This window comes from Oncorhynchus gorbuscha, linkage group LG16 (assembly GCF_021184085.1).
Source record: "Oncorhynchus gorbuscha isolate QuinsamMale2020 ecotype Even-year linkage group LG16, OgorEven_v1.0, whole genome shotgun sequence".
Classification (NCBI taxonomy): domain Eukaryota; kingdom Metazoa; phylum Chordata; class Actinopteri; order Salmoniformes; family Salmonidae; genus Oncorhynchus; species Oncorhynchus gorbuscha.
Window position 1 is genome coordinate 26124216 of NC_060188.1, and position 20366 is coordinate 26144581.

The 20366-nt window shown below is 48.4% G+C and overlaps 1 protein-coding gene across 1 annotated transcript; it reads left to right on the plus strand.

Moving 5' to 3' along the window:
- Window positions 1-168: 168 nt before the first annotated feature.
- Window positions 169-19970, plus strand: LOC123999876 (endoplasmic reticulum protein SC65-like). The gene is made up of 7 exons (XM_046305883.1): window positions 169-781; window positions 15862-16011; window positions 16581-16752; window positions 16901-17029; window positions 17155-17300; window positions 18233-18316; window positions 19104-19970. The coding sequence occupies exons 1-7, from the start codon at window positions 314-316 to the stop codon at window positions 19248-19250; spliced, it is 1296 nt and encodes a 431-aa protein (XP_046161839.1). The 5' UTR covers window positions 169-313; the 3' UTR covers window positions 19251-19970.
- Window positions 19971-20366: the final 396 nt, after the last annotated feature.

The window sequence follows — 20366 nt, forward strand, 5'->3', positions numbered from 1 at the left end:
ACCATCGGCCCATCAAAATGCAAAACAAAAGTTTTGTTGTATTTTCCAGTAACTTGGTCAATGTCATTTAACCAAAATCATGAGGGCGTTATGACCCAGGGGCTAATCTAAGCCCGAAATCACTGCCTCCGACTGACTCCCTGTGAAACTATTGCAGAGGAACCCTGACTTTTCTTTCCCCTCCTCTCCGTCTCTCCGAGCCTGGCCAAGGCTCTGTACGTGCAAACAGACATGACCATTCACTGGTGAAGAAAACCCTGGGGAAATTCGTGTTTGGTTGGAGAAACGGAGGGCATGATAGAGAATAAACATAATGGCACCTACAAACGTTAAAGAAACCCGGTTTTCATTTTGTTTCTGTGTAGTTTTGGTCGCTCCGCTTCTGGTCGAAGCCCAGTATGAGAAATATAGCTTCAAGAGTTTCCCACATAACGATCTAATGCCACTTGAATCTGCTTATGGACATGCTCTAGAACAGTATGGAGCGCAGAACTGGAGGGACAGCATCAAGTACATGGAATTGAGTTTGCGTCTTCACCGGCTCCTGAAAGACAGCGAAGCGTTTTGCAGCCAGAACTGTAGCACTGTCAGTCGGGACAATGATACCCTCTTCGCGGACTGCAGTCTCCGCATCATGCAGCATTTCTTACTCCGAGCTTCGTGCCTTAAAAAGTGCAAAACAACATTTCCAGTGTTTACAGTAGCCTACCCAAAGAGGGATGTTCTGGAAGCCTTTGAGAAGAGGGTACCCTACCGGTACATACAATATGCTTACTACCAGGTGAGATCAAAGAGTTATTCTGCTGAATGGGTGGACATGAAATACATTTAGGGTAAGATATCCAAATAACGGTTTACAAATAACGGTCGACATGGTCACAGTGGTTTTTCCCTTTAGTAGATAATAGGCCTATTTGTAATAATCTTAGCATATGTGGAATAAATTCTTAATTCTTTTATTATCATATAATTGTAACAACCTGTCCTGGCACACCTATTACACAATATGAGTAACTAATGTTTAATAGGCCACTGTCATAGCCTGATACTTCGAATGAAATATCAGATAGTAGCTTGTTTTCCATGAGCAAGACTGTGACACAAGCGTGAAACAATCAAGTTTTTCCCAGACTTTCCTCAGCCCACCTGTTGAGAATGCTACAAACTCAGTAGTTGAACACACATGCCACGTCTCTCTATAACAGCGCCCCGTTAAACGGTCCCCCAATAAGAACAGTCGTCTTATTATTTTCTACCAAAGCGAACACCACACGTAGGGCTATGATGCAGAATACCATGCAGGCAAATCAACAGTGTTCCCCGTGGCAAAATAAAGAGGATTTACTTTTGAAGTGAAAGTAAGCCAAACACTCGTGCCATTGGAATGTGCATACAATATATGTGTGCAACCATTTCTGCGGCCTGTGCGCACACGTGAGTGTTATAATTGGAATCTTTCCTCAGGCAAGCCCAATCCTCCATTGGAAAGCATCTTCTCAGGTCATCACCTCTGGATGCTCGCAGCATCTGTCACGATTTTTATTTTATTTTTTATTTCATTTACATTTACATTTAAGTCATTTATTTATTTAACCAGGTAGGCCAGTTGAGAACAAATTCTAATTTACAACTGCGACCTGGTCAAGATAAAGCAAAAGCAGTAGGACAGAAACAACAGCACAGAATTACACCTGGGATAAACAAACATACAGTCAATAACACAGTAGAAAAATGTGCAGATCAAAAGAAAGATGTGCAAGTAGAAATACTGGTGTGCAAAAGAGCAGAAAAACAAAAACAAATATGGGTTGAGGTAGGTAGTTGGTTGGATGGGCTATTTACAGATGGGTTGTGTACAGCTGCAGCCGGTAAGCTGCTCTGACAGCTGATGCTGTAATGCGTGTATATGGGAGGCGAAGTCAAGTGCAGGAGAGCGGAGTAAAATAAACAGGCGCACTTTAATACCGGTTACCAAATCACAGCACATAACACATACAAGTGCCAAAAACACGGTCTAAATCAAAAGTGCAACGCCTGACAAATAATCCACGTAACAAATAACAATCACTCACAAATACAACATGGGGAACAGAGGGTTAAATAATAAACACGTGATTGGTGAGTGAAGCCAGGTGTGATAAGACAAAGACTGAACAATTGGAAATTGAAAAGTGGATCGGCGGTGACTAGAAAGCCGGTGACGTTGACCGCCAAACGCCGCCCAAACAAGGAGAGGGACCGACTTCGGCGGAAGTCGTGACAGTACCCCCCCTTGATGCGCAGCTCCAGCAGCGCATTGACACTGACCTCGGGGACGACCCGGAGAACAAGGCGCAGGGCGATCTGGATGGAGAAGGTGGAAATCCCGCAGCATCGAAGGGCCCAGGACGTCCTGCACCGGCACCCAGCATCTCTCCGTACCCCTCCCACACAACAAGGTAATGAAGGCCCCTCGCCCGACGCCTCGAGTCCAGGATGGCTTGAACAGCATACGCTGGGGCCCCCTAGATGTCCAGTGGAGGCGGAGGAACCTCCTGCACCTCAGCTTCCTGGAGCGGACCAGCCACCACCGGCCTGAGGAGAGACACATGGAACGAGGGATTAATACGGTAATCTGGGGGAAACTGTAATCTATAACATTCCTTGTTCAGTCTCCTCCGGAATTTAAATGGCCCCACAAACCGCGGACCCAGCTTCCGACAGGGCAGGCGGAGGGGCAGGTTTTGGGTCGAGAGTCAGACCCTGTCCCCTGGTGCGAACACCGGGGCCTCGCTGCGGTGATGGTCGGCGCTTGCTTTTTGTTTTTGCCGACCCACGGCCCGTTGTAGGTGCACATGGGCGGCGTCCCAGGTCTTCTCTGAGCACGTTAACCATTCGTCCACCACAGGAGCCTCGATCTGGCTCTGATGCCACGGTGCCAGAACCGGCTGATAGCCCAGTACGCACTGGAAAGGAGAGAGGTTAGTGGAGGAGTGGCGGAGTGAGTTTTGGGCCATCTCTGCCCAGGGGATGAACGTCACCCACTCACCCGGTCCTGGCAATATGCCCACAGAAACCTACCCACATCGTGATTTACTCTCTCCACCTCCCCGTTACTCTCAGGGTGAAAACCTGAGGTAAGGCTGACCGAGACCCCCAGACGTTCCTTGAACGCTCTCCAGACCCTGGACGTGAACTGGGGACCCCGATCAGAGACTATGTCCTCAGGCATCCCGTAGTGCCGGATGACGTGTGTGAACAGGGCCTCCGCAGTCTATAGGGCCGTAGGGAGACCGGGCAAAGGGAGGAGACGGCAGGACTTAGAAAACCGATCCACAATGACCAGGATCATGGTGTTGCCCTGTGAGGGAGATAGTCAGATAGTCCACCGACAAGTCCACCGACAACAGCCGTTGTGGAACGGGTAGGGGTTGTAATTTCCCTCTGGGCAGGTGCCTGGGAGCCTTGCACTGGGCACACACCGAGCAGGAGGAAACATAAACCCTCATGTCCTTGGCCAAGGTGGGCCACCAGTACTTCCCAATAAGGCAACGCACCGTCCGACCGATGCCAGGATGACCAGAGGAGGGTGACGTGTGAGCCCAATAGATCAGACGGTCGCGGACAGCAGACGGAACGTACAGGCGCCCAGCTGGACACTGGGGGGAGTGGGCTCTGTGCGTAACGCCCGCTCGATGTCCGCGTCCAGCTCTCACACCACCGGTGCCACCAGGCAAGAGGCCGGAAGTATGGGAGTGTGATCCCATACTATGTGTCATACATCCGGGACAGTGCGTCTGCCTTAGCGTTCTGGGAACCTGGTCTGTAGAATAGAGTGAAAACAAAACGGGTAAAGAACATAGCCCACCTTGCCTGGCGAGGGTTCAGTCTCCTCGCCACCCTGATGTACTCCAGAATGCGGTGGTCAGTCCAGATGAGAAAAGGGTTTTTAGCCCCCTCAAGCCAATGTCTCCATGCCTTCAGAGCCTTGACAACAGCCAACAGCTCCCGGTCCCCCACATCATAGTTTCGCTCCGCCAGGCTGAGCTACTTCAAAAAGAAAGCACAGGGGCGGAGCTTTGGTGGTGTCCACCTCCACTATGAACGCCAAAGAGGGATCCGGATGAGCCAGCACGGGAGCCGAGGTAAACAGAGCCTTCAGGTGACCAAAAGCCCTGTTCGCCTCAGCCGACCACTGTAGCCACACCGGTCCCCCTTTCAGCAGTGAGGTAATGGGAGCTGCTACCTGACCAAAACCCCGGATAAACCTCCGGTAGTAGTTGGCAAACCCCAGAAACTGCTGCACTTCCTTTACCGTGGTGGGAGTCGACCAATTACGCACGGCTGAAATGCAGTCGCTCTCCATCTCCACCCCTGACATGGAAATACGGTACCCTAAGAAGGAGTCGAACTGTTGGAAGAACAGACATTTCTCAGCCTTGACGTACAGGTCATGCTCCAATAGTCGACCAAGCACTCTGCGCACCAGGTACACATGCTCGGCGAGTGTAGCGGAGTATATCAGAATGTCGTCGATATACACCAATAGACCCTGCTCATGCAGGTCACGGAAAATCTCTTCAACAAAGGCCTGGAAGACTGATGGAGCATTCATCAACCCGTACGGCATGACGAGGTACTCATAGTGCCCTGAGGTGGTACTAAATGCCGTCTTCCACTCATACCCCTCCTGGATACACACCAGGTTGTAAGCGCTCCTGAGATCCAATTTTTGTAAAGAATTGCGCCCCGTGCATTGATCTGATTGATCTCTCAAAAGTCAATAGACGGCCGCAGACCCCCATTCATCTTCACAAAAAAGAAACTCGAGGAAGCAGGTAAAGTGTAGTGCTGCTCCAGGGATTCGGAGACATATGTTTCCATTTCCTTCTGTGACAGAGGATACATGTGACTCCTGGGAAGTGCTGCGTCTACCAGGAGATTTATCGCACAATCGCCCCGTCGATGAGGTGGTAATTTAGTCGCCCTCTTCTTACAGAAGACGAGAGCCAAATCGGCATATTCTGAGGGAATGCGCAGGGTGGAGACCTGGTCTGGACTTTTCACCGTTATCGCACCGATGGAAACCCTCACACACCTCCCTGAGCACTCTCGTGACCACCCCTTGAAAGCCCTCTGTTGCCACAAAATAGTGGGGTCATGACAGGCCAACCAGGGTAGGCCCAGCACCATGGGAAACACAGGAGAATCAATAAGGAAGAGAATGATTCTCTCCTTGTGACCCTCCTCTGTAACCATGTCAAGTGGAGCGGTGGCCTCCCTAATCAGCCCTCACCCTAATGGTCGACTATCTAGGGTGTGCACAGGGAATGGCATATCCACAGGAACAAGGGGAATCCCTAAACTATGAGCAAATAAACGGTCAAAAATAAATCCCAGCTGCACCTGAAACTACTAGAGCCTTATGCAGGGAATGTGGGGAAAACTCAGGAAATGAAATAAACACATACATGGGAGCAACAGGGAGCTCTGGGTGAGCCTGGTGCCAACTAACCTGGGGTGACACTATAGTGCCCTGCCTGCTGCCTCGACTCCCTGAGGAACCCCCCCAGCACCGACTAGCATTATTCCCTCTGCGGCCACAGATGGTGCAGGGAATGGCTCCTCCTCCGGTCGCCCTAAGTGCAGCACCTCCCAGCTCCATGGGCGTCAGAGCGGAGGTCCTGGGGGATGGAACTGACAGGTCCCAATCCGGATGTCCGCGGGCAGTCAGCAGCTTGTCCAGCTGGATGGACAGGTCCACCAGCTCATCCAATGTGAGGGTGGTGTCTCGGCAGGCCAACTCCCGACGGACCTCCTCGCGCAGACCTGTAGTGATCGATCAGGGCCCTGTCGTTCCATCCCCGCGCTGGCGGCCAGAGTCCGTAAGTCCAAAGCGAAATCCTGCGCACTCCTCGTCCCCTGCCTTAGGTGGAACAGACGTTCACCCACCGCTTGACCCTCAGGCGTGTGGTCGAACACTGCCCAAAAGTGGTGGGTGAACTCTGCGTAACGGTCCAACGCCGCGTCTCCTTCACTACATACGGCGTTGGCACACTCCAGGGCTTTGCCTGAGAGGCAGGAGACGAGGGCGGACACACTCTCATGCCCCGAAGGAGCCGGGTGGACGGTAGCCAGGTAGAGCTCCAGCTGTAGTAGAAATATCTGTTATCCGGCAGCCGTCATTATACTCCCTCGGGAGCGCGAGTCGAATACCGCTGGGACCAGGTGAAAGAGGGGTGGACAATGGGACCTGTTGTAGTGGAGCAGGTGGAAGCACTGAAAAACCTCCTCCTCTCTCCCAACGATCCATAGTCTGCAGCATGCGATCCATGGCTGTGCCTAGACATTGCAACATGCTTGTGTGCTGCTGAATGCACTCCTCCACTGCAACTGGGATGGCGTCCGCTCCTGCTGACTCCATTCTTGAGGTGAGTGATTATGTGATATGGGAGGTGAAGTCAAGTGCAGGAGAGCGGAGTATAATAAACAGGCGCACTTTAATACCGGTTACCAAATCACAGCACATAACACATACAAGAGCCAAAAACACGGTCTAAATCAAAAGTGCAACGCCTGACAATAATCCACGTAACAAATAACAATCACTCACAAATAAAACATGGGGAACAGAGGGTTAAATAATAAACATGTGATTGGTGAGTGAAGCCAGGTGTGATAAGACAAAGACAGAACAAATGGAAAATGAAAAGCGGGTCGGTGGTGGCTAGAAAGCCGGTGACGTCGACCGCCGAACGCCGCCCGAACAAGGAGAGGGACCGACTTCGGTGGATGTCGTGACAGATGCTTGAAATAATTTTCCAACTTCAGTGATTTTTGCAATTCGTTCCAGTCATAGGCAGCAGAGAACTGGAAGGAAAGGCGGCCAAAGAAGGTGTTGGCTTTGGTGATAACCAGTGAAATATACCTGCTGGAGCGTGTGCTAAGGGTGGGCATTGCTATGGTTACCAGTGAGCTGAGACAAGGCAAAGCTTTACCAAGCAAAGACTTATGACCTGGAGCCAGTGGGTTTGGAGGTGAATATGTAGCAAGGACCAGCCAACGAGAGCATACAGGTCGCAGTGGTGGGTGGTATATGGGGCTTTGGTGACATAAAGGATGACACTGTGATAGACTGCATCCAATTTGCTGAGTAGAGTGTTGGAGGCTATTTTGTAATTGACATTGCAGAAGTCAAGGATGGGTAGGATAGTCAGTTTTATGAGGGTATGTTTGGCAGCATGAGTGAGGGAGGCTTTGTTGCGAAATAGGAAGCCAATTCTAGATTTAATTTTGGATTGGAGATGCTTAATATGAGTCTGGAAGGAGAGTTTACAGTCTAGCCAGACACCTAGGTATTTATAGTTGTCCAATATTCTAAGTCCGAACCGTCCAGAGTAGTGATGCTTGTTAGGCAGGCGGGTGCGGTCAGCGATCGGTTGAAGAGCATGCATTTCGTTTTACTAGCATTAAAGGGGAGTTGGAGGTCACGGAAGGAGTGTTGTATGGCATTGAAGCGTGTTTGGAGGTTTGTTATCACAGTGTTCAAAGAAGGGCCAGATGTATACAGAATGTTGTTGTCTGTGTAGAGGTGGATCAAAGAATCACCTGCAGCAAGAGCGACATTATTGATATATACAGAGAAAAGAGTCGGCCCGAGAATTGAACCCTGTGGCACCCCCATAGAGACTGCCAGAGGTCCGGACAACAGGCCCTCCGATTTGACACATTGAATTCTATCTGAGAAGTAGTTAGTGAGGCATGCGAGGCAGTCATTAGAGAAACCAAGGCTGTTGAGTCTGCCGATAAGAATACAATGATTGGCAGAGTCGAAAGCCTTGGTCTGGTCGATGAAGACAGCTGCACAGTAGTGTATTTTAATCGATGATGGTTATGATATCGTTGAAGCGTGGCTGAGGTGCATCTGTAACCAGCTCGGAAACCGGATTGCATAGCGGAGAAGGTACTGTGGGATTCTAAATGGTCGGTGATCTGTTTGTTCACTTGGCTTTCAAAGAGTTTAGAAAGGCAGGGCAGGATGGATATACAGTTGAAGTCAGAAGTTTACATACACTTAGGTTGGAGTCATTAAAACTCATTTTTCAACCACTCCACAAATTTCTTGTTAACAAACTATAGTTTTGGCAAGTCGGTTAGGACATCAACTTTGTGCATGACACAAGTATTTTTTCCAACAATTGTTTACAGACAGATTATTTCACTTATCATTCACTGTATCTCAATTCCAGTGGGTCAGAAGTTTACATATTGACTGAGCCTTTAAACAGCTTGGAAAATTCCAGAAAATTATGTCATGGTTTTAGAAGCTTTTGATGGGCTAATTGACATCATTTGAGTCAAATGGAGGTGTAAAGGTACCACTCTCATCTATACAAACAATAGTATGCAAGTATAAACACCATAGGACCACCCAGCCATCATACCGCTCAAGAAGCGTTCTGTCTCTTAGAGATGAACGTACTTTGGTGCGAAAAGTGCTAATCAATCCCAGAACAACAGCAAAGGACCTTGTGAAGATGTTGGAGGAAACAGGTACAAAAGTATCTATATCCACAGTAAAATGAGTGCTATATCGACACAACCTGTAAGGCCGCTCAGCAAGGAAGAAGCCACTGCTCCAAAACCGCCATAAAAAAGCCAGACTACGGCTTGAAACTGCACATGGGGACAAAGATTGTACTTTTTGGAGAAATGTCCTCTGGCCCGATGAGATAAAAGTAGAACAGTTTGGCCATAATGACCATCGTTATGTTTGGAGGAAAAAGGGGGAGGCTTGCAAGACAAAGAACACCATCCCAAACGTGAAGCACGGGGGTGGCAGCATCATGTTGTGGGGGTGCTTTGCTGCAGCAGGGTCTGGTGCACTTCAGACGGCATCATGAGGAAGCAGAATTATGTGGATATATTGAAGCAATATCTCAAGACATCAGTCGGGAAGTTAAATCTGGGTCCCAAATGGGTCTGCCAAATGGACAATGTCCCCAAGCATACTTCCAAAGTTATTGCAAAATGGCTTAAGGACAACAAAGTCAAGGTATACGAGTGGCCATCACAAGGCCCTGATCTCAATCCTATAGAAAATGTGTGGGGAGAACTGAAAAAGCATGTGCGAGCAAGGAGGCCTACAAACCTGACTCAGTTACACAAGCTCTGTCAGGAGGAATGGGCCGAGATTCACCCAGCTTATTGTGGGAAGCTTGTGGAAGGCTACCCAAAACGTTTGTCCCAAGCTAAACTATTTAAAGGTAATGCTACCAAATACTAATTGAGTGTATGTAAACTTCTGACCCACTGGGAATGTGATGAAAGAAATAAAAGCTGAAAAAGCTGACATTTCACATTCTTAATGATGTGATCCTAACTGACCTAAGACAGGGAATTTTTACTAGGATTAAATGTCAGGAATTGTGAAAAACAGAGTTTAAATATATTTGGCTAAGGTATATGTAAACTTCCGACTTCAACTGTAGGTCCGTAACAGTTTGGGTCCCCCTTTGAAGAGGGGGATGACCGCGGCCGCTTTCCAATCTTTAGGAATCTCAGACAATACGATAGAGAGGTTGAACAGACTAGTAATAGGGGTAGCAACCATGGCGGCGGATAATTTTAGGGAGAGGGGGGGTGGGGGAAGCATGGCCAGCCATAGAGAAATGCTTATTAAAATTCTCGATTATCGTGGATTTATTGGTGATGACAGTGTTTCCCAGCCTCAGTGCAGTGGGAACCTGGGAGGAGGTGCTCTTTTTCTCCATGGACTTTACAGTGTCCCAAAACCTTTTGGAATTAGTGCTGCAAGATGCACATTTCTGTTTGAAAAAGCTAGCTAGCCTATTGCTGTCATGTTTTGTCTTATATTGTCTTGTCATTATGCTTTCCCTTCTGTTCGTTTCCCCCTGCTGGTCTTATTAGGTTCGTTCCCTTTTTCTATCCCTCTCTCTCTCCCTCCCTCTCTCTCCTCTCTCTATCGTTCCGTTCCTGCTCCCAGCTGTTCCTCATTCTCCTACTCACTCATTTAGTCTTTCCACACCTGTTCCCTATCTTGTCCTCTGATTAGAGTCCCTATTTCTCCCCTTGTTTTCCGTTTCTGTCCTGTCGGATCCTTGTATATTGTTCGCCGTGCTGTGTCTTTGTCTCGCCCTGTCGTGTCTTGTTTCCCTCAGATGCTGCGTGTGAGCAGGTGTCTGAGTCTGCTACGGTCGGTGCCTTCCCGAGGCAACCTACAGTTTATGGTCGAGTCTCCAGTCTGTCCTCGTCACTACGAGTGGAATTAGTTTTTTATGTTTTGTTTTCTGCTCCGATTTGTCTAGGAGTATTGCCTATTTCCTTTTCTGGAATAAAGCCTCTGTTTTCGCCAAGTCGCTTTTGGGTCCTCATTCACCTGCATAACAGAAGGATCCGACCAAAGAATGGACCCAGCGACTACAGATGCTCGTAACACTGCCGTCGAGATCCAAGGAGCCATGCTCGGCAGACACGAGCAGGAATTGTCTGCTGCTCGTCATGCCGTGGAGAACCTGGCCGCTCAGGTTTCCGACCTCTCTGGACAGTTCCAGAGTCTTCGTCTCGTGCCACCTGTTACTTCCTGGCCTGCCGAGCCTCCGGAACCTAGGGTTAATAACCCACCTTGTTACTCCGGGCAGCCCACGGAGTGCCGCTCCTTTCTCACCCAGTGTGATATTGTGTTCTCTCTCCAACCCAACACTTACTCTAGAGAGAGAGCTCGGGTTGCTTACGTCATATCACTCCTTACTGGCCGGGCTCGAGAGTGGGGCACAGCTATCTGGGAGGCAAGGGCTGATTGTTCTAACAATTACCAGAACTTTAAAGAGGAGATGATTCGGGTTTTTGATCGTTCAGTTTTTGGTAGGGAGGCTTCTAGGGCCCTGGCTTCCCTATGTCAAGGTGATCGATCCATAACGGATTACTCTATAGAGTTTCGCACTCTTGCTGCCTCTAGTGACTGGAACGAGCCGGCGCTGCTCGCTCGTTTTCTGGAGGGACTCCACTCAGAGGTTAAAGATGAGATTCTCTCCCGGGAGGTTCCTTCCAGTGTGGACTCTTTGATTGCTCTCGCCATCCGCATAGAACGACGGGTAGATCTTCGTCACCAAGCTCGTGGAAGAGAGCTCGCGTTAACGGTGTTTCCCCGCTCCGCATCGCAACCATCTCCCTCCTCTGGCTCAGAGACTGAGCCCATGCAGCTGGGAGGTATTCGCATCTCGACTAAGGAGAGGGAACGGTGGATCACCAACCGCCTGTGCCTCTATTGCGGACTTGCTGGACATTTTGTCAATTCATGTCCAGTAAAAGCCAGAGCTCATCAGTAAGCGGAGGGCTACTGGTGAGCGCTACTACTCAGGTCTCTCCATCAAGATCCTGTACAACTATGTCGGTCCATCTATGCTGGACCGGTTCGGGTGCTACATGCAGTGCCTTGATAGACTCTGGGGCTGAGGGTTGTTTTATGGACGAAGTATGGGCTCGGAAACATGACATTCCTTTCAGACAGTTAGAGAAGCCTACGCCCATGTTCGCCTTAGATGGTAGTCATCTCCCCAGTATCAGATATGAGACACTACCTTTAACCCTCACAGTATCTGGTAACCACAGTGAGACTATTTCCTTTTTGATTTTTCGTTCACCTTTTACACCTGTTGTTTTGGGTCATCCCTGGCTAGTATGTCATAATCCTTCTATTAATTGGTCTAGTAATTCTATCCTATCTTGGAACGTTTCTTGTCATGTGAAGTGTTTAATGTCTGCTATCCCTCCCGTTTCTTCTGTCCCCACTTCTCAGGAGGAACCTGGCGATTTGACAGGAGTGCCGGAGGAATATCATGATCTGCGCACGGTCTTCAGTCGGTCCAGAGCCAACTCCCTTCCTCCTCACCGGTCGTATGATTGTAGTATTGATCTCCTTCCGGGGACCACTCCTCCTCGGGGTAGACTATACTCTCTGTCGGCTCCCGAACGTAAGGCTTTCGAGGATTATTTGTCTGTGTCTCTTGACGCCGGCACCGTAGTGCCTTCTTCCTCCCCTGCCGGGGCGGGGTTTTTTTTTGTTAAGAAGAAGGACGGTACTCTGCGCCCCTGCGTGGATTATCGAGGGCTGAATGACATAACGGTTAAGAATCGTTATCCGCTTCCCCTTATGTCATCAGCCTTCGAGATTCTGCAGGGAGCCAGGTGCTTTACTAAGTTGGACCTTCGTAACGCTTACCATCTCGTGCGCATCAGAGAGGGGGACGAGTGGAAAACGGCGTTTAACACTCCGTTAGGGCATTTTGAGTACCGGGTTCTGCCGTTTGGTCTCGCCAATGCGCCAGCTGTTTTTCAGGCATTAGTTAATGATGTTCTGAGAGACATGCTGAACATCTTTGTTTTTGTCTACCTTGACGATATCCTGATTTTTTCACCGTCACTCGAGATTCATGTTCAGCACGTTCGACGTGTACTCCAGCGCCTTTTAGAGAATTGTCTCTACGTGAAGGCTGAGAAGTGCTCTTTTCATGTCTCCTCCGTCACTTTTCTCGGTTCTGTTATTTCCGCTGAAGGCATTCAGATGGATCCCGCTAAGGTCCAAGCTGTCAGTGAGTGGCCCGTTCCAAGGTCACGTGTCGAGTTGCAGCGCTTTCTAGGTTTCGCTAATTTCTATCGGCGTTTCATTCGTAATTTCGGTCAAGTTGCTGCCCCTCTCACAGCTCTTACTTCTGTCAAGACGTGTTTTAAGTGGTCCGGTTCCGCCCAGGGAGCTTTTGATCTTCTCAAAGAACGTTTTACGTCCGCTCCTATCCTCGTTACTCCTGACGTCACTAAACAATTCATTGTCGAGGTTGACGCTTCAGAGGTAGGCGTGGGAGCCATTCTATCCCAGCGCTTCCAGTCTGACGATAAGGTTCATCCTTGCGCTTATTTTTCTCATCGCCTGTCGCCATCGGAACGCAACTATGATGTGGGTAACCGCGAACTGCTCGCCATCCGCTTAGCCCTAGGCGAATGGCGACAGTGGTTGGAGGGGGCGACCGTTCCTTTTGTCGTTTGGACAGACCATAAGAACCTTGAGTACATCCGTTCTGCCAAACGACTTAATGCACGTCAAGCTCGTTGGGCGTTGTTTTTCGCTCGTTTCGAGTTTGTGATTTCTTACCGTCCAGGTAGTAAGAACACCAAGCCTGATGCCTTATCCCGTCTCTTTAGTTCTTCTGTGGCTTCTACTGATCCCGAGGGGATTCTTCCTTATGGGCGTGTTGTCGGGTTGACAGTCTGGGGAATTGAAAGACAGGTTAAGCAAGCACTCACGCACACTGCGTCGCCGCGCGCTTGTCCTAGTACCCTTCTTTTCGTTCCTGTTTCTACTCGTCTGGCTGTTCTTCAGTGGGCTCACTCTGCCAAGTTAGCTGGTCATCCCGGCGTTCGAGGTACTCTTGCTTCTATTCGCCAGCGCTTTTGGTGGCCTAATCAGGAGCGTGACACGCGCCGTTTCGTGGCTGCTTGTTCGGACTGCGCGCAGACTAAGTCAGGTAACTCTCCTCCTGCCGGTCGTCTCAGACCGCTTCCCATTCCTTCTCGACCATGGTCTCACATCGCCTTAGACTTCATTACCGGTCTGCCTTTGTCTGCGGGGAAGACTGTGATTCTTACGGTTGTCGATAGGTTCTCTAAGGCGGCACATTTCATTTCCCTCGCTAAGCTTCCTTCCGCTAAGGAGACGGCACAAATCATCATCGAGAATGTGTTCAGAATTCATGGCCTCCCGTTAGACGCCGTTTCAGACAGAGGTCCGCAATTCACGTCACAGTTTTGGAGGGAGTTCTGTCGTTTGATTGGTGCGTCCGTCAGTCTCTCTTCCGGGTTTCATCCCCAGTCTAACGGTCAAGCAGAAAGGGCCAATCAGACGATTGGTCGCATACTACGCAGCCTTTCTTTTAGAAACCCTGCGTCTTGGGCAGAACAGCTCCCCTGGGCAGAATACGCTCACAACTCGCTTCCTTCGTCTGCTACCGGGTTATCTCCGTTTCAGAGTAGTCTGGGTTACCAGCCTCCTCTGTTCTCATCCCAGCTTGCCGAGTCCAGCGTTCCCTCCGCTCAAGCGTTTGTCCAACGTTGTGAGCGCACCTGGAGGAGGGTGAGGTCTGCACTTTGCCGTTACAGGGCACAGACTGTGAGAGCCGCCAATAAACGTAGGATTAAGAGTCCTAGGTATTGTTGCGGCCAGAGAGTGTGGCTTTCCACTCGTAACCTTCCCCTTACGACAGCGTCTCGTAAGTTGACTCCGCGGTTCATTGGTCCGTTCCGTGTCTCCCAGGTCGTCAATCCTGTCGCTGTGCGACTGCTTCTTCCGCGACATCTTCGTCGCGTCCATCCTGTCTTCCATGTCTCCTGTGTCAAGCCCTTTCTTCGCACCCCCGTTCGTCTTCCCCCCCCGTCCTTGTCGAGCGCACCTATTTACAAGGTACGTAGGATCATGGACATGCGTTCTCGGGGACGGGGTCACCAATACTTAGTGGATTGGGAGGGTTACGGTCCTGAGGAGAGGAGTTGGGTTCCGTCTCGGGACGTGCTGGACCGTTCGCTGATTGATGATTTCCTCCGTTGCCGCCAGGATTCCTCCTCGAGTGCGCCAGGAGGCGCTCGGTGAGTGGGGGGGTACTGTCATGTTTTGTCTTATATTGTCTTGTCATTATGCTTTCCCTTCTGTTCGTTTCCCCCTGCTGGTCTTATTAGGTTCGTTCCCTTTTTCTATCCCTCTCTCTCTCCCTCCCTCTCTCTCCTCTCTCTATCGTTCCGTTCCTGCTCCCAGCTGTTCCTCATTCTCCTACTCACTCATTTAGTCTTTCCACACCTGTTCCCTATCTTGTCCTCTGATTAGAGTCCCTATTTCTCCCCTTGTTTTCCGTTTCTGTCCTGTCGGATCCTTGTATATTGTTCGCCGTGCTGTGTCTTTGTCTCGCCCTGTCGTGTCTTGTTTCCCTCAGATGCTGCGTGTGAGCAGGTGTCTGAGTCTGCTACGGTCGGTGCCTTCCCGAGGCAACCTACAGTTTATGGTCGAGTCTCCAGTCTGTCCTCGTCACTACGAGTGGAATTAGTTTTTTATGTTTTGTTTTCTGCTCCGATTTGTCTAGGAGTATTGCCTATTTCCTTTTCTGGAATAAAGACTCTGTTTTCGCCAAGTCGCTTTTGGGTCCTCATTCACCTGCATAACAATTGCTTTCCTAACTGAGTGTGTATATTGGTTCCGACTTTCCCGAAAAGTTGCATATTGCGGGGACTATTCGATGCTATTCACATCCAGACGTTCTCATAGGTGTTCCACGCGTGTGTGTCAGCCAAACGGTGATCTTATGGCTCTGTTAAGAGCATTCTTCCGTTTCTTCACTTGTTCAGATATACAGCCGTATTCCAAAAACCCTCCTCCATAAGACAGACCAAGGTCACAGTTTGAATCTATACACCATGGGTTCTTGACAATTGCCAGGCTTAGCTACCACATAGTAATCTTTGAATATAGGCATACAGTATTCTTCTTACCGACAAAAGTGTTGATTGGCAGTTAATCCTTTCAGCACATGCCTTAGAGCCATATTGAGACAGTGGCTGAAGCACACCTCTTAGCAGTTGGTGAGGTCATTTGAGGTTAGAAGCCATGCTATTCTAAGGACTAACTAGTGTTAGCAAGACCTGCTGCATGTAGAGAACCCCTTGCTTCAGCTAGGCATTCGTTAGAACGAGAGAGTGTCTTTAGAAGTCATCCAAAGATGACACTAAGTATCAGAGAGCCAAGAGCAACCAATCAAGACTACTGGACCCTATATGACCCATAACAATAATGATGATACATTCTGTATCTCCTCTCTCCCACAGTTAAACAACATAGAGAGGGCCGTGTCAGCGGCCCACACGTTCCTCCAGAAGAACCCAGAAGACCCCTTTATCTCCAAGAACATGAACTACTACAAGACCCTGTTTGAGCTGGACGAGTACCTCATCGACCACGAGGAGCGTCCCTACGAGGTCAGTGTGAGGTCAGCTCACAACCAGCCCCCATACACATCACAACTAGCTCTGATACCCGTCACCTGGCACAATACTAGAACTAATGAGAATGGCTGTCCAAGAAAAACCTCCAAAAGGACTAACTCGACATAAAAAGGATTGAGAGCACTGGAAGTTTTTCTTGGTAAGCCATTCTCATGATTTTTTTCAATGTTGTTGCACACCCCTCCTTTCCTTTGTTTGCTGAAGAGCCCATCTGTCCCATCTGAACATAGTACTAGAACTATTCATTGAAAATATGTGTTGGTTAGTATGTTATCCATGGCTTTCTCAATCTAAACATGAATGGCGGAGAAACATACTGAAGTACTTTTTCACAACTCTGTTAGAAAAAAGTCTCAGAATAGAATGTAGGTTTGAATTCTATTCAAATGTTGGTTGGTGTTCTGCAACTGCGTGCTATGTCCTGTCCCTTCAGCACATATCTAGTGTCTCTAACTGTGCTGTCCTTTCTGACCCCTTGCTGTTGTTCTTTCAGCCCATGTCTAGTGTCTCTAACACCTTGATTGGTCCTTTCTGTACTCCAGCCTGTGTTCCTGAAGGCTGTGAAACTGTATAACTCTGGAGATTTCAGTGCCAGTGCTCGGGACATGGAGCAGGCCACTACGGAGTACCTCAAAATGTACGACCTCTGCCTGGCAGGCTGCGAAGGGTCATATGAGGTCACAGAGTACAAAGACTTCTACCCTACACTGGCAGGTGAGTGTCTGACAAACCCCCATCTACTCATGGTCCCTATTGAGAGGACAGAGACTCTGGTCATAGCAGTATAATCTCTCTCTCTCTCTCTCTCTCTCTCTCTCTCTCTCTCTCTCTCTCTCTCTCCCTCTCTTTCTCTTTCTCCCAGATCTCTACACAGAAGTTCTGAAGTGTAAAGTGAAGTGTGAGGAGAACCTGATGCCCAACGTCGGTGGTTTCTTCGTGGAAAAGTTTGTGGCTACCATGTACCACTACCTCCAGTTTGCCTACTATAAACGTAAGGACATGAAAGTGTCACACCTCGATAGAGCTCCAAACTCTACTGCACTTGCATTTCATGACCAGAATTGTACAGCAACTATTCAGGTTGTTATGCAGTTGACCCACCCTCCCTCTGTGCAGTGAACGACGTGCGCAACGCAGCTCCGTGTGCGGCCAGCTACATGCTGTTTGACGCTAACGACCAGGTGATGCAGCAGAACATAGTGTACTACCGCTTCTACCGAGAACAGTGGGGCCTGGAGGAGACGCACTTCCTGCCTCGCCCGGTGAGTAAACCAGATTACTTTATATAACCTTGACGCCCAACTCAGCATCCTGATGTGCCCTGTCAAGACTTGACATGTCATTTCTGATTAATATGAACCATCGTCTAGTACAGTGTATTCAAAGTCAGGGTCGCGACCCTGGGAACTGCAGATAAGATAATGGAGAAAGGGGAAAAAAATATTGAGTAAATGTATTTATTGGTTTCTTTTCATTTTGCTAAGAGATGAAAATTAAATGAATTAAAGGTTATTTGTTGATGTAAAAATCAAAATTGACAGATTTTGGGGTGGGATCCCCATAAATGTTGGCTGAAAAAATGGGGCTCTGGCTGAAGAAGTTTGAATACCACTGATCTAGAATCTTACCCAGTTTAACCTCATTCCTGAACCTGATTCCAAACAAGATGTGTAATAGTTTCAGATTTTGGGTATGACCTAGCTGTTGTTTCCTTACTAATATATGCTATGGAGCACCACAGCTCTACACAAAAAACAAGAAAAGTAAAGCTGTAACATATATATATATATATATCTATATCTATATATATATATATATATATATAGCACCAATTCCCTACAAAGGTGGTTAATTAAAAAGGATTAATGAATTGAAAAGGATTAGGTCCTATAGGTTCTTGGTTATGCTCTACCAGTACAGCACTTACAGCAGCTGCAACGCCGTCAATGAAATAAAACCAACAAAGCTCCCTGAAACATATAGGCCTTTTTGAAACTGTGATCATTTCAAATGAAGTTAGTGGTGCTGTAGATACTCCATGATATGCTGACTGGAGGGGAAATGAGCATTAAAACAAAGGGAAACAGCATCAAATGTTTAGTTTTCTAGCGCTAAAAACAATTCTGAACTGTAGCTTTGTGTTCTTGCACCTTGAGTCAAACAATGATATTTACGCACCATGTTTGTTGCGCAGGAGGCACTGAGGTACTTTAACCAAACGACCAAGCAGAGGGAAATGCTGGAGTTTGCACTGAACTACCTACAGACTGATGATGAGGTAAGGCTTGCCTGCAAAGGGGTGGAGATGGAAGTAACAGAGGAAACCAGTTTTTATGTGCAGGACAAATTCTGGACAGAAGCACCAAACTCAGAAGTAACAAACTGTAATAAATTGGCTGGTTTGCTTCAAATCTGGCGAGAATTTGGTTCTGGGCTGCTGAGAATATTTCCAATGTGCAAAACAATTTTGGGGTACAGTAGCTGGTATGCTATTTTGTTTTGTGGGAGGTGACTGAAAAATGAGCGGGGGGGGGGGGGGGGGGGGGCAGTCAAACACAGTGTTTACTTTGATTCTGATTCGGACTACAGGGGATGTACCGAGGAAGACTACTGTAGAGAGAGTGGGATGGATAGAGGTTGAAAGAGGGTCAGTAGCTGGAAGAGAGAGAAATGGAGAAAGGGATTGAGATTGATAGCGAGGGGTGTTGTGTTTTCCGACAGTGGAGTGTGGTATGTAGCTGGGAAGTGTCGGGCCTCTGAGGCCCTGCCACATGCGTTTTTTCTCTGGTCATCCCCTCCCAGCTAACCACACAGCCTCAGCTTAGACCTGAGAGGGGGGAGGAGGACAGAGAAGGAGAAAGGGGGGGAGAGAAAATGACAGCATGTACTAGTAGTGAGAGATTCACAGGGAAAGAAAATAAGAACCAAGAGAAAGGCAAAGAAAGTGCGAGAACGATGACAACATGTGCTAGAAATATATCCCTGAGCCAAGTGAAATCAAGCCTCATCTTGAAGTGTAGATGTGTTGTTGTATGTCTGTAAATCAGTGTTGTGTTCCTTGGCAGGATGTGGTGAGTCCAGAGGAGGTGGCTGCTCCCTCGGCCCCCCCTGACGCTGAGTTTGAGGGGATAGGAGATTACGAGGAGTCCTTCGTAGCAGACTGGTGGCAGGAACCCAAAACCAAGGGGGACGCTGGGGAACCTGCAGCCTGACCCCAAACACCTACTCCACCATGAACACCACCCCTCCCCCAAGCAAAACACTTCTCAAATCCCCTCTCAAAGAATATGGACAGCCCTGCAGAGCCAGACCCCGTCCAGAAATGCCAGGATACGATATTTAGTACACCCCACACATTAAATTGTTCCATGGTGTATATATACAAACACACACAGACACATCATTTCAGAGCTTAAGGAACACAAAAGGGAGAATTTACATTGCCAGTTGCACACAGTTCCACCATTAGCAAGATCACACAAACACCCACACAGGACTTATTGAAGGTCAGAGCTTGTCCATGTCTGAACTGAAAGCTAAATTGTGCATCTGTTTTGGCATATGGAGAGGGAAAAGAAAGGGAAAGGGGGGATACCTAGTCAGTTGTACAACTGAATGCCTTCAACAGAAATGTGTCTTCCGCATTTAACCCAACCCCTCGAAAGGTGTATTGTAATTGTTAATACTGTATGACTGTTATTGTTGTTGTTACATTTCTTATTTCATGAAATGATTTGCCTTTGTGCCATAGCCCTGGTAGTATGGCACTGACCTGTGCCTTCTGTCAATATCTAGGATGTTTGATGTTGAATTCTGACCTATCGGAGGCGTATTTTGTCTGTCCAGCGGTAAGATAAAATCCACACAAAATGCTAAGTGAACAACGGAAAGAAAAACAAAAGTGTGGAATAAAGTGATGTATTATTTTACCACACCGCTGTTATTGTGTCTTTCAGCACCTCCATTGCAGTACAGACATAAGGTATAATGGAAACGTACTTATAACATCCTTAGGATGTGTTTACACAGGCAGCCCAATGTTGATCTTATGCCCAATTATTGGTGGGATTATCTGAGATACTCTAAGGAGGTAGGGTTTGAGACGTTGTGTTCAGACCTCAACTCGGTTTGGGGTGTAGGGTTTGAGCGTAGCCTGACGGTAGGGAGGGGCAGTTCCTCTTGCTGCTCCGTAGGTAAGTACCATGGTCTTGCAGTGGATGCGACCTTTGACTGGAAGCCAGTGGAGTGTGCGGAGGAGCGGGTGACATGGGAGGATTTGGGAAGGTTGAACACCAGGCGAGGTGCAGCGTTCTGGATGAGTTGCAGGG

What these genes read in the sequence shown, in the direction of transcription:
- LOC123999876 (XM_046305883.1), top strand. Translation starts at nt 314, where the DNA reads ATGGCACCTACAAACGTTAAAGAAACCCGGTTTTCATTTTGTTTCTGT. An exon ending in ACGAGGAGCGTCCCTACGAG is followed by an intron (nt 16,012 to 16,580) that starts GTCAGTGTGAGG and finishes TCTGTACTCCAG; the next exon opens with CCTGTGTTCCTGAAGGCTGT. An exon ending in CTTCTACCCTACACTGGCAG is followed by an intron (nt 16,753 to 16,900) that starts GTGAGTGTCTGA and finishes TCTTTCTCCCAG; the next exon opens with ATCTCTACACAGAAGTTCTG.